Source organism: Aptenodytes forsteri, unplaced genomic scaffold (genome assembly GCF_000699145.1).
Source record: "Aptenodytes forsteri isolate BGI_AS27 unplaced genomic scaffold, ASM69914v1 Scaffold217, whole genome shotgun sequence".
NCBI lineage: Eukaryota > Metazoa > Chordata > Aves > Sphenisciformes > Spheniscidae > Aptenodytes > Aptenodytes forsteri.
The window spans coordinates 8545737-8560328 of NW_008796222.1; the positions used below are offsets into that span (position 1 = coordinate 8545737).

Consider the following 14592-nt stretch of genomic DNA (forward strand, 5'->3'; position numbering starts at 1 on the left):
TGAAAACAAATTTTCTGCGTTTCTTCCAGCAAGAAAACTTGTTTGCGATATACTTCCTTTGTATCTGGTTTGACTCCCTCAGCCCATGCTGAAGCTCATTTGCTTTGCTTTAGTGTGTGAAAACACATGCACTAGAGAAATAACAGCTCCAGAAAAAAAGCAGCACAGGAGAATTATTACAATACAATGAAATCTTCCGAGTTGAAATACAAGTGATATACCCCTGCCAACTAATGTAAACTCACGTATCATCCATTCCTATTTTCCCCTCTCAAATCCCAGCTCCAGGCTGGGACAGCAAGTCAGCTTCTTCAGCTCCCTGTCCCCCTCCAAAGCAGGCAGAGGTGCGAAACACCCAGCTGCTCACAGGACCGGGTTCAGCAGTTTTCCCCTTCCCCCCATCCACTCGCCCCACAGAAAGGCAAACAGCAGTTTTATTCTGGATGGACAGCCCCTGTCAGGACGCACATTTTGAAGACTGACTCTTCAATGCGTCCATCATTTAAGTACCTGGTTGACCGACCCAAAGCTGCCGTCCTCCACCTCAGCCCCTTGTCCGAGAGAGGAGCCGGGGCCCTCCTTCTCCAGCTCCAGCACCAAAACAGCCACCTCTCCCTGGGTTTCTATAGTCAACAAAAACACCAGGTCAAGGCACAGAAGGAGCAGGTGATTGATGTGCCGGCTCCCTGCCCAGACAGGCCCAGCTGTCCCTATAGCAACCCCAAGCTATAGGAGCTGCAATGGCCTCTCAGCCCCCAATCGCACTCCCATGGCTGCCACCATGCAAAGCCTTTCTACCCGTTTTTATGCATTTGGGGCAAATTGCTGGCAATTTTTCTCTCCCAATCCAATGCCTGATGGTTTTTGCCTAGGGCTGGACCTCTGGATGACCGGATGAAATATAATGCTTTAGGCTCCGTAGGGCTTGGTAAGGTTCTTCTCGCTTGCTCTCTCACACATGGGTACAGAGCTTCAGAGATTATTTAACTACCCCTAGGAATGGCAAAGGCTTATCTTGTGGCAGCAGAATACCTACAATCTGAAAATGTTAATAGCAGAAATGCTTACTTTTCTTCTGTCTCCGGTATCAGCGATTCCAGTGTCCAGAAATGCATAAACCTACCTCAGAAACACTATCTATACCAGGAAAATACCATGTTGAGAACTGTGTTTAAGTGTTTTTAAGCATACAACGTGCTTTTAAGAATCCAACGTGCTTTTAAGAATCCAACATGCTTTTCAGCATACAACGTGCTTTTCTAAGCCAGAGGTAATCCATAAGTAAGAAGGATGTCTTTACAATTTAAGAGAGTGTAGGAAACCCATACCCAAATATCAGTTGAACAACCTGGTCTTCCACAGTCCTGATAAAGATGTTTAGTACATATAAACTCCCCCTCTCACCTCCAAAAGCTCACACACACAACTCCTATTAAAGATTGTAACAGTTTATTCTAAATTTAAATTAATTGTCTGAAAATTTTCCTAAGCCTTTCTTTTGAAGGGTGCCAGAGCAAAACTTAATGACCCAAAGACCCAACTTTCCATTAGGACTAGCCTTTATTCAAAACCCTTGACAACAGAGCATGCCTCCAATTTTTATTCATACCTGCACAGGGGCTTGAGAAGACCACTACGTCCTCTTTATACCAGAGATCTACAGCAGAACTTCACTGATGCATCCTGTGGAAGCTATTTTTTTCTGACATATGCAAACACCCAGGAAAATCAGTATCAGTCAGTAACCTCAAGACAGGAACTTACTGCAACTAAATAACCAGTGTCGATTCGAAGTCACTCTTACGTCTTTTGCCATACATACATAGTGGGGGACAGAAAAGAGCAGACTCAGCATTAGCATAAAGACCCATCTTGCATTTGTATGAGTGCACAAATTCCACAACATGTACTGGTACGCAGTTCAAGGTCTCCTCTATAACAGCTCCATTATTTTATACTGTGGTAGAAGCAGGTTCTGTTGATGAGAAGACAAGCATCCAAGCTTTTGGTACAGGCCCCTTCCCTGCACTCATCAAGAACACTCTCATGTTGTTGTGGTTTAACCAAGTCATGGGTTGTGCTTCCAATCCCTAGCTGTCCCTAATACTAAGACTGTCAATAAAGCTTATAGAGTAGTAATAATAATAATAATAATAATAATAATACAATCCCTAGCCCTAATACTAAGACTGTCAATAAAGCTTATAGAGTAGTAATAATAATAAATAATAATAATAATAATAATAATGAAAAAGTAGATAAATAAGAGACAGTACCTCTTCTTCTGCCTCAGTTGCAATGATCTGAATCTTCAGTTATTAGAGGAAAGGAAAACCACTGTTTTTATTTTAACAGAAGCACTAGCCCAAGTCATTCTGGAAAAGCAAGCTCTAAGTATCTTCTTGGCACCAGGGGGAACAGGACACCAAAGATCGCATACTATTTTAAGTGTAAGTAGATAAATAAGAGACAGTACCTCTTCTTCTGCCTCAGTTGCAATGATCTGAATCTTCAGTTATTAGAGGAAAGGAAAACCACTGTTTTTATTTTAACAGAAGCACTAGCCCAAGTCATTCTGGAAAAGCAAGCTCTAAGTATCTTCTTGGCACCAGGGGGAACAGGACACCAAAGATCGCATACTATTTTAAGTGTAAAAAAGGTATAAAATTTTATTTGACAAGTTAACAAGTAAGCATTTCATTAATCCACGAAAACACTTTATTACAAAGTCAGTGCAGTCAAATTACAGCTACCCCACATGAAAGTTAATTCTGAGGTGAAGAAACTGACCTAGTAGTGAGTAGACAGCTTAGAATGTAAAATGCTGTATTTATTTTATTTTTAAAAGGCATTTTGTGAAATTAAAAATTTACTAGCTGTCAGACAACTTCAAAAACTTCTAACACAGTAAACTTCAGAACTGTTGTTCCCACATGATATCATCTTTTTTCAGTGTTGACTGAAGTTTCTGCACATTTTTTAGCAGCTGAAGAGAGCTTCTGCTTTTCTGCCCAGGACAAGATTTAGACATACTTTCCCTTACAGTGACCGCAATCTTCTTTTCCTTTTGGTCACCACACTTTAGTTTGACATGAGCTGCCCCTTGCTTCAATTTCTGAGTTTTCATTTTGAAATTAAAAATTTACTAGCTGTCAGACAACTTCAAAAACTTCTAACACAGTAAACTTCAGAACTGTTGTTCCCACATGATATCATCTTTTTTCAGTGTTGACTGAAGTTTCTGCACATTTTTTAGCAGCTGAAGAGAGCTTCTGCTTTTCTGCCCAGGACAAGATTTAGACATACTTTCCCTTACAGTGACCGCAATCTTCTTTTCCTTTTGGTCACCACACTTTAGTTTGACATGAGCTGCCCCTTGCTTCAATTTCTGAGTTTTAATCTTTAATTTCTGCACCTAGGAAGAAAGATTACTAATTAGAATGTTACATACTCGGAAGACCTGCAGCTGTAGTGCTTACTGGACTTCTACCAAACTCCAAACTAAAGATGTCTAAGGGACACATTAAAAAAAAAGAAGTTAAAACCTACTACTTTTGCATACAGTTGTCTCGCTGTAACAGAAAGCACTACAGAAAACTGACCTCACCCACACTCAACAGGTTGTTGAACCCCAACACTCCCTAAGGTAAAAATGCTTGCTTGAGAGAGACAGAATATCGTCTGTTACCAATTTATATTTACAACGGTCTTTTTCCATTTCAGATTGTACTACCCTAACAAAAAAAAACCCCAACAAACCTATAAAATGTATACTGTTTATTATTGGTTACTGTATCTAAGCAGTTGACTTTGAAGCCTCACAACAAAATTGGAAAACAGAATAAATAGGGTTGATATTGCTAAAGAATGGTTTTTTAAATGTCAAATAATAAGTCTTGACTTGCACTTGGCATGAGAAGGTCACTCCCAAAGACAAAATTAGGCTGGAAGCATTCCATATGCCAATTTAGGCTTTAAGTCCATTTTTAAAAATAATTAACTTTAATTGCATTCTAGAACATATTATTGACTGTTAAACACAGAGATGACTGCAGCACTTTTAGTGTGACATGTTCTGAAAGCAGAAATATGCATCAGAAATATTAAGATCGGTCTGTACAAAACACAAATAGAAATGTCTGTGTGCAAAAGCACCAGAAAAAAAAAATATATAAGCCAAGGATTACAGGAGTGGCCTGTATTGATAACCAGGGCATGATGGACAGTAATCAAACAGACAAACACAAAGAATGTGCTATTTACATCATGACCCTAAGGCGTGTGCTCTGATAAGGCTGTACCAGAGCACAGATGCCAGCAGATCTGCACCCTGATAATAGGCAAGGATGACAACAAGGTTGCACCACATTGTATGTGCTATTCCTCTTCTCATCATCCCAAAATGAAGGCAGACTGTAGCCATAAAGATATGCGAAAGGAAGAAACAAAGGTGCAGTTGTTGTCCATTGTCTAAGGTTCCTGGAGGATGAAGTCAGCAAGATTCTGAGGCAAGGAATAACACTGTAATTGTTAGCTCCTATAGAACGTAAGAGATTTATCCAAAAAACAGTTAACATTGCCAAGAGAGGCAGTGAGGACTCAACAGTCCATGTCCTTTGTCCATATTGCTAACATGCAACTCTGACAATTCTACTTTGACATAAGCACTTTTGTGCTTGCAATTACGTGGACAATAAAAGGTTAGAGTGAGTAAAATCTATCAAAGAATGAACACGAATAAAACTGGTCAGATTTAAATTAACTATCACCTCTCCCTTTCATAAGGTCTCACACTGAGTTTTATTTTGTTTCCTGTATAAGTGAAGTTCTTAGGTGAGTCTATTTATCCTGAAACATAAGATGAAGAATAGAAAGCTATCAGACAGAACTATGGATTGCATTTTTTATTATATGTTCCAAACCAAATTGCTACAAAAGGATTAAGCTGTTCATCTACAGAAGAGTGATTCTATATAGGCATGTTTGAAAAGCTGTTATCTATGGCTCTAAAACAAATACTGACAGAATGCGTACAGGTTAGGGGTTAAACAAAACTGAAAGGCTCGTCTGGCTATGACTTTGGAGAAGCTGTGGTCAACAGACTATTTGGTTAATAAAAAACTTCAATATTTCAGTAATATAAAAGACATTTAATCCAGTCTGTACAGGAATTATAGCTTCCTTCTCATTCCCCAGAGGGACAGGACACAAAGGAATGAAATCTCAACAGTTTGTCTTAACACAGTGAGCAGAAGTGACAGACTAAGCAACCCAGCTCTGTATTGCAGAACTGCCACAGGGCAGGAAGTTTTCCCACTAGCATGCATACCTAGCTGCCAGCTGTAAGCACTTTTTCTTGATCAAAAGAAGGAATCGGAGGTACAAGAACACCAAGCTAGCAGCCTAATTATAACCACTCATATTGGAACATCCTGGCTTAAGCATTCCAGTGACATTCTAGTTAATGACAACAGGAGGCAGAGTTGTGGCAGCCTTTCAACTAGACCGTTCCTAGCTAGAGAGTTTACATCTTATTCTTACAGTAGCCTGATGCTTTTTCAGCTTGGATATTTGTTCTCCTTTAATCTCCATTTGTTTTACAAGGCAATCCAGCTCCCCTTCTAGGTCTTCACGAACTTTGGAGTCCTGAGTCTCCTGTATCTGCTTCAGAAGTTCTTCATGCTCACTATTAAAAATACGAATGGCACACTAAGTATTCATGATATAGTCTCTAGGATTTCTTCCAATACTTTCAGTGTACTGCAGGAGTTGCTAGACATTTTGTCCAGAGTACAGCAATTTAGCATTTATTTACCCCCTCACACAATACACATTAATTTGGAACACATTCACAGTAGAAAAGAAAGAGGTTTTCCAGTGGGTCTGATTTTCTTATTCCAAATTTGTAGCTGATGTGCATCTTAGTCCTCCCCCTTGCCACAGTCATAACAACTACATGTGTAATAGTGTGCAAAATGAGAATTTGGAAAGTGAACAGCAGCTATGCAGTACGGTATTTTCTCTTCCTGCCCAATTTAGTGCAGACTTTGAAAGCTTAGTGTAATACGGAAAAGTACTGTTTAAACTAGTACATTTAAGTTATAGTTTTTCTGACAGATAATTCAAATTAAAATATTCTGCTCAAAAAGATTTGCAGTGAGGTGTGCTAGTTAATTAAATTAACCAGCTTAATTAAAAGAAATTGTGTAGATCTACTTGATACCTAGATATCTGAACTAGTCAAAAACAGAGACCCTCTCTTAGATAAATAATCTCTTTACAAAGTTCACGGTTTCTTTTCTGACTTCTGAGTAACTGCTGCTCCTTGACAGTTTAATTGAAGCAACTGGTTGTTGCTGTTAAAAAAAAAAAAAAGCCCGTCCTTGAATTGCTATGAGTAAGCCAAAGCTTTTTGAAGAGGAGATTGGTTGCCAGGTTAAAATTTGCCACATCAAGGATTTCAAACCAGTGTCAACACCCTAACTGGTTTAATCAACACCCTAACTGGTTTAACCAACACATCCTCCTCTGTTCAAACCACAGCTCATCATGTTGACGTGTCTGCTATGACCAGCTACATAGCTTTGGCCCACAATGCTACAAGCTTGCATTAATGGGAAGATGCCTAAGAACATGACAAGTTGTAATCCACATTTACTTGCATGGCTAGAAAGATACATACACTCTCATCTAATGCGTTAGCTTCTTCCGCACCCTGCCCATTTTCTGGCAGGAGACTGTCCCTCTTTCACAACCCCCTTACAGGACTGGCAAGTTCTCCTGCTATCAACAAGGAATGGGAATGAACCCCAGACTGTCTCAGCACAAAGACCCATCAGGTACACACGTACGGAGAGAACACAGAAACAGTGAGGGCAAAGTAACAGGCTAGATCTTGTGACAGGACTATTCCTGCCACAGCTGTACTAACCTATTCTACCACCCAGACTGACTGCATGCTGCCGGCCTACTCAACATTAACGCTACCTTTGCAGCCTTCTCCAGGAGAACATTCTTGGTCTGCTCTGTAGATCTCACAATATGTTTAAAATTTCTAAAAAGCACAGGCCTGAAGGATTTTTCATTTGCCGCAGCTGTTACTTCAGTAGCAGCTCAGTTAAGTACAGGATGCGGAAGCAGAAAAACCCAGCTGAAGAGTATGTTGCTTGCTCACAAGATCAGTTAAACACCAGGATAGAAAGAATTTTTTGAATGAGAAAAATCCTACCAGTCAGGCCTGCTCAGGCCGTTCTGTCAACAAGTAGTCCTACACTTAAAACAGGCTAGGTTCGACTGTAGCAGACCTGTAGCTTCACAGGGCTACCACTGAAGTCACTTTCACTTATAACACCAGGGATGAGTACTCACAAGCTCATTTGGTCCAGCTCATCTTGTATGGCCAACAGAAGGTCTGAAAGACTTCTGGTGGCAGTAGGTGATGTGGAACAAGAGGATACAGATTTCGAAAGTGCACTGCGTCCTGAAATCCCAGACGTAGCTCCTCCTTGGCTTCGTGATGAGATACATGGGTTGCGATGCTTCATAATATGCAACACGCTTTGTACGTTTGCACTAACAGAATGGCTGGAACCGACAGACTTAAAGCAGAATTATTAAGTGGTTTACAGAAGTGATTAACAATTACAGTAAAGAGACTTATTCAAACTGTAGATGTCAATTTAGCAAGAACATTTGGTTTCACTTACCTTCCCAGCCACAAAAGGTAGTTCACCAGCCTTTACATGTAATTGTGAAAGGTGCGTTTTCTTCATTGTAGGATTTCTCTGCCATTAGATAGACAGGAAAAGTAAGACAAGTAATTTCAATCTGCTGACCCAACAGCACAATCTTAAAAATATTTTTTTTTTAGTAAGTAAAATTCAAATAAGCAAGCAGTAAAAGGCATCATCTCAGTTTCGCTCTGGTTTAAAAAAAAAAAAATTCCCTCCTGTATGTGGAAGGATTAGGACTTTCCAACAGCTGAGACAAGTAAATTTTGTTCCAGATGCATTTAGCAGATAGTTTGACAAATAAGTTGACATTAAAGAAATTGAACATTGCTTAAGTTTGCAAAACCACAGTTGCAAAATTTTGACTGACCTGTAACATGTGTTGCAAAATGAATTCTCTCGATTTCAGCAATCCCCCCAAAACACACTATCTTAAGATACCTAGTTAAAATTGCTTTGGAACTAATTTTGCCAGATAAACTGAAAGGCAGCTAAGGCAGGACGTGGGGGATGGCAGTAAGACTGTAACAGAGCTTACTGTCATGCTGGTAAGGGAAAGTTTTCCGGTGAGGTGCTACCAGCCCTAGCCCAGTTTTAATTACCAAAGGAAAAAAAAAAAGAGGTATTCAGCACTGTTCTTCACTTTGAAAATGGAGTAAAGTGCAGCAGACAACTCAAGTGCCTCTTACATCACAGTTTTTCACAAATTCCTATCTCTGCAAGTCAGATGCTATCAGCAACAGTATGGTAATAAAAACTTTCATGTTACCTTCTTAGTTTTTTTCTTCTGCCCGTTTTCCTTTTTAGGTTCATTTTGAGATGTTACTGAAGACATCAAAATTCTGTTTATCTCAAATCCTGTTTGAAGCTGTAGGAATAAGCAAAAAAGAAAACAACCATTTAATGTAATATTAGAAGTATGAAATCACATGGTCTAATTAATTCCCTCTTTCATGCATGGATGAGAACCAATTAAGGGCACTATTAACTGTCCTGCTTGGAAGGCATAAGCTACACTTAAAAAATGAACAGATTACTAGGATGGCAGGGTATCAGGCAGATCTTGCAGCTCTGTCTTAGAAGTCCTCATATTTAGCTGCAGCAGCTGTACTTTTCCACTGTGACAACCAGCAACTGAGATAAGCCAATCCTGCTGCATGCTGGGGATCTGATCATAAAATCCAAAGAACACAAACATTTAGATTTTACAATCTGGGGGCAGAGAGAACTGAGCCCTTCTGTGTAACATTGAGGTCAAACCTGCTGGACAATCCTCAGATTGCTCTGTAGTTCAAAGTTGATATAAAGGCCCATGATAAACAGGATAATAACCATTCCCAATTAAACATAGGACAAGGACTTTGTTTTGGCATGTGTAACAGTTCCGGCTAAACAATGCTGGAGGTCCATCACAAAAGTGAGATTATTCTGGCTTTTCTGTCATCAAAAGGAAGTGAACCACCCCACACTCTGTGTTTCCCAACCCAGATCCAACCGACCTAAATCGATCCTGCAGTGAACTAAGATGGTACTAATACTAGTTTAGGACTCAGTTTACTACATCTAAGTCCTTTCTTGAGCAAATGTTTATACTACTGCTAAAGTCAGACTATCTGCTCTGGGAAAGTCATTCTTACTGTTTCTCAGAAGATAAAATCTCCACACTAGGCCTTCTGCTCTGCAGTAGCAAGCAGTTTAAGCAAGAAACCCCAAAACCTGCAAGTTTTCAACTGTGTCATTTTGCTGGATTCTGGAGGTGGTCAGATACCTGGGCTACAATCTGCATGTTATTTCAGGCTTCCTGGACTGATGGAAGCCCATCATCCTTGGATGAGGTATAAAAACTGACAGCAGTGATGAATTCATTTAAGCTGTCAGCTTCACTTATGGCTAGGTTCTTTCAATATTATTCTTCAACTCTGCATCCCCCCACCCCGCCCCAAGGGAATGCCACCACAACCGCCCTCTTTCAAAATGGCTGCTACTTCTCAGTGAAGTGAGGTTTGGAATACCTGAAGCTACTTTACCCCTTTAACAAAAGGTTTCTTTGATTTTGCTCTCTTTGGCAACTATTCCTCTCTCAGGTGGATGGTGGCCCAACAAACTGATTATGGCTTCACAGAATAATGAATTATTCAAGCTCCCACTTAGTGAACAATGTAACAGTATCACTGATTAAAGACTTTTCCAAGTATAGTCCAATGTATTAGATTTCAGCAGACCTTAACAAAAAGAGGAAAACAAGCAGAATAACCAACCTTACTTGGGGTATAACGTTTCTTATATGACCGCTTTCTAGTTACTGTAAGTTAAGGTTATCTGACTTAGTTGCAGATTCTCTAGAAATTCATTTCCTACCCAGATCGCTTATAGCAGCTTTGAAGCTGATGAACTGTATCATTAATATAAAACCAAGTAGAATCTTCCTTGATTGAGATACACAACGCACCTGGCAAGCTTTCTACTATGTAGTTTATAACTGGTCTACGTAACATTCCGGGAGTTCTCCCTGGGTAATAAACATGTGGAGTTTAAATGTAATAAAAGAAAGGGTATTTTGGACAGAGAGAATAGCTTTCTTCAGTCATAAAAAATAAGATAAAATAAAACCTTTTCAGTCTACCTGAGCAGTTTTGTCTTGTATTAGCTTACGCTGATGCTCTTCTTTACAAAGCTTTTCTTCTAAGTGTTTGATCTTGTCCTGAATTTGAAGGCAAGAATGATTAGTCACACTTCAGTTTGCCATGCTGAATCAGAAGTCTGAAGTAGCTTGCAATTGTAATCTGGGATAAAACAGGACTGTAGGAATTTTAAAGCCCAGACTGAAAAAAAGACTCATGGTAAATGAAGCCAAGGTGGCATTCAGTCATGTATGCTTTATGATCTTAGCTTTAACAGAGGAAACTTTTGCAAAACTTAGTACTATTAACAGTATGCCATACATATTATATCAAATGAATGACTTTCAGACTGTCATTCCATGCATGCTTACTTCTGCAATTCTCTGAGTAGCAGCAAGTTTAAGACACTCTTTTTCTAGTATTTCAAGCTTTTCAAGTTTTGCATGCAGTTCCAACCGGTTCTGATCTTCCTCTTTCTGAAGCTGGGCCTGGAAAAACGTAAGCAAGAGTGGAGTTGGCAGCTGACTGAAATTGTTTCAGACAGCAAAAAACCAAACACGCTACAGTAAAGGTGTTTAACTAGTTTAAATTTCATATTTTTTAAATTGCAAAGTGATGAAAAGTACCAGGCAGACAAAGAAGACTTAAGTTTCCGGCAGCCTTTTTGTCTACCAAATGTGCAAGTATTAGCATGGTTTTACTCATTAGGAGTTCCACCTAGGGAGTCTTTTCGTACAATTCATTGAACGGTTGTCATCACCCAGTCAGACAGTAAATTGCTTCTATTTGCTACCACCCTGAGCAGAGCTGAGGAAAAAAGATGGCCATAAAAAAGTTCAGATCTTACACATTTTTATACTTTTTAACTATATCACTACTTTGTTAGTATGCTAAAGGGCTTCACCTGTTGTTCTAAAACCATTTCCTTTTCCAGTTCCGCGCTGGAAACCATTTTCCTCATGTAGTCCAGCTGTTTCTCCAGCAGGGAGCAGCGGGATTGTGCTGCATTTAACTGCACACTTACATCTACAGAGAGAAACAAAGACATTCAGTAGAGCAATGGAGTTACACATTTAGCCAGTCTGTCATCTCATTGAGGAATTCTCTGTCTTCAAAACATGCAAGAAAAGTTTTGTTAGTCTGAACAATTCATGTGGTTAAAATATATTTTATATATAGGACATGAGAATCAAAATGTTTTTGCAGAGCTAGTCCCTAATTTGAATTCCAAAGGTGTGAGCACTGCAGTTACTTTGATTTACATCAGCAGATACCTAACCAGAATCTGATTTCTTCCCTTCTTCTCACTTTTCTCAAGTTAGCAGTGTTATACATGTAAGCAGCTGCTTGCTTATTGTAGGAGTTAAACATACCACCTGAAATCTGCTTATTCTTTAAAATAGCTTTATGGGTTATGCAACACTTGGTTAATATATGTAAAAAAAGATCTCAACTTGATCCACAATCATCAAGCTCCTGCCCCCCCCCCGCCCAGTTCTGAAGCAAAAAAGAAAGGGGGGTGCATTAGTTAGCAGTTTGTCAAAACAAACAAACACTCCCTGGATTATGCAGTCTTGGAGTTGCTGTGGCTACACCTTATCACTCAAGAGAAATACCTTTCCTCTGTTGCATCAGTTCTTGATGTGCTGTGTCCTTTTTGTAGGATTCATGCTCTAAGGCCTGCTTATACTGAGCAGCCGCTATGGAAAGGCTGCACAGATTATCTTCAGCCTGTGACTTCTCCAACTCTAGACGGCAGATCTTTTCTTGAAGAGTTTTCAGGGCTGCCACCACAGCTAGCAAACAATGCAACAGTTACACCTTAAGTAATAGTTCCTATTATTATTATTATTATTATTATTATTATTACAAAACACCAAACAGCAAAATACTACCCAAATTTTCTTCCCAGGATCACTCCTAAAATGAATTATATTCCCCAGCAATACACTAACATACGCAGAACATATCTGGGAGAAAATGGACATGTTTACTGTATAATTGAGGTATAAAGCACAGGTCCTATGAGCAAAACTATTTTCACTCCAAATGGTAGCAAGCACAAAGAAATCGTGGCAAACTGAGTGTAACAAACCCTGGGACTTCTGTTTACACAGAAACAGGGAACACAGGTACCCAAGTTAGGTCACAAGTTTTGGTGTAATGCAACCGGTGTGGACAGATTAAAAAAAAAAAAACGGACTCAGGACAGGGGGGAAATCTGACACAAAGGGACATTTTAGTAGAGGATGCATTTTAAAAACTTTATTGTTTCAAAAGGTAATAATTCAACGCCTAGTTTCTTGTATTTGATGATTCTTTAAACAATAGAAACAAGTCTGCAAGATTTTGCTTTTAGCCTCAAACCAGTATGTATCAAAATTATGCCAAAAATAAAATTTGCAATTTCAGCTACAAGGAAAAGTCTACTAGCTCTCCAAAAACTATACACACCTGTGGAAGTTTAAGATATGTTCCATAACAAGTCAAGCTTCTTTTCTGACATTTTATAAGCCTTGATAGTTTCCCTACACCAATTCTCTCAGTAGAGGAATACCCAGCAAATATTGCTAGCTCCATAACAACTCTCATCAGCTTATCATAGGCCCATTAGAATGTAACTTAAAAAAAAAAAAAGGGCAAAAAGCAGATACCAGAGAGCAGAAAGATGAAGTGGGACCACTTCTTCCATCTTTCTATTGGCATGCCAAACATTTTCTTACTTAAACACTTAGCTGCATAACATTAAACTGAACATTTTAATCCAAAAAGCCCAAACTCTGTATGACAAAAGATTACTACAGAAGTCACAGATTCTTCAAATGGAAGAACAATGATCACACACACACAGAGGCTATGTCTGTGCAATATTGCAAAGTTGTCCATGATAGTAAATCCAAGTATGGTATCCTTGTGATTCACTGAGCTCTTCAGATATGCGAAGCCACTAAGCATTTGTCCTGTAAGCTCCAGGGAGCAATCATCAACTAAGGCACAGGACAATCATAGTGTTCATCTGTATATCATACAGACTAACTTTCATGCTGCTAACTTTCCTGAGAGTCTGTGTTATTCAAAAGTTCTCCTAAGGAATCATGCCACACAAAAACCCTTAGAAGTGATTTTAAGCTAGAGGGAGTTGAATAGCACTACGCAAAGCCAATTTCAAGTCAGTGTACCATACTAATGATCTTTTTTTGCTGTATTTAAAGTCATGAACTGCTTCTGCTGAGTTTGAAGCATTCTCCTTTGCTTTTAGAGGAAGTCTGACGATTTTAAGTTAAACAATTTTCAAAGCCAAAGTTTATAAGGATGTTAGAAGACTTGCAGCAGTTTCCATTCCAGACATATGACTTCAGGGAGACTACTCCCTCAGGACACATATACATCCTGTCTCAATGTCAGTCTGATAATCGCAGCAAGTCATTGAACTGAGTAAAACAGAACGGGGAGTTTGCTCAAGAGATTTCACATGGAACAATTAAAAAGACCACTTTAAGGACATATTTTGGCTTTACCTTGGTTATTGGGGATTGAAGGCTTGTCACCACCAACAGCTGCCAACTTCTTTGATTTTATATAAGCAAAGGCTGCAGGAAGCATCTTATCTGGTGGCTGAAGAAAGCTTCCTATGAAACTGTTCTTTGATTCAGAATCCATAGCCTGTAAAAAGAGAGCTATTTAATGCCATTAGCTCTTCAACGGACTATGTAACTTTTCAAAGTATGTCACTGGGCTGTCCCTGGCTCTGTTTATATCAAACCAGATCATGTGCACCAAAATAATAATTAAAAAACACACACACACCCCAGATGGATCCTGTATTTTAATGCAATTCCAAAACAATGCCTTTCATAACACTAAACACAGCTCTCCTTGACCACCCAAAATTTTCTAAGATTTTTCTTGGTGCTCTAATAACTTATGCTGATTTTTGTCCTTTTAAAAGTCAAGGATTAACAACATTTTCTATTATCTATTTTACAGACTTCAGTGTCTGCCTCTCAGTGCTCCCTGCAGCGCAAGCATTCCAAGTTTTACAGCCTGTTTTCATTTGCACCCTCCTTAGTGCTCTAACGCCCATCTTTTTACATATGGCTTTATTACAAAATAAAGACAGTTCTCCACATTTAGTGTTGAGATAACAGAAGGATATTTAACATTCAATATCCCCAGCATTCTCCCCATTATTAAGCATATGTATTAAGTCCTGTTTCTCCACTCCCTTTCTGCCCCACCCT

General features: G+C 39.2%; 1 protein-coding gene across 1 annotated transcript; it reads right to left on the reverse strand.

Moving 5' to 3' along the window:
• Positions 1-3187: 3187 nt before the first annotated feature.
• Positions 3188-14011, reverse strand: CEP57L1 (centrosomal protein 57 like 1). The gene is made up of 10 exons (XM_019474605.1): positions 13870-14011; positions 11968-12147; positions 11256-11377; positions 10723-10839; positions 10354-10431; positions 8500-8598; positions 7707-7784; positions 7369-7598; positions 5542-5686; positions 3188-3415 (listed from the first exon to the last, which is right to left on the reverse strand). The coding sequence occupies exons 1-10, from the start codon at positions 14009-14011 to the stop codon at positions 3188-3190; spliced, it is 1419 nt and encodes a 472-aa protein (XP_019330150.1).
• Positions 14012-14592: the final 581 nt, after the last annotated feature.

Coding starts and splice junctions, on each gene's coding strand:
- CEP57L1 (XM_019474605.1), bottom strand. CDS start 14,011: ATGGATTCTGAATCAAAGAACAGTTTCATAGGAAGCTTTCTTCAGCCA. Junction 7,599..7,706: donor TACCTTTTGTGGCTGGGAAG/GTAAGTGAAACC, acceptor TTCTGCTTTAAG/TCTGTCGGTTCCAGCCATTC. Junction 5,687..7,368: donor GAGCTGGACCAAATGAGCTT/GTGAGTACTCAT, acceptor TATTTTTAATAG/TGAGCATGAAGAACTTCTGA.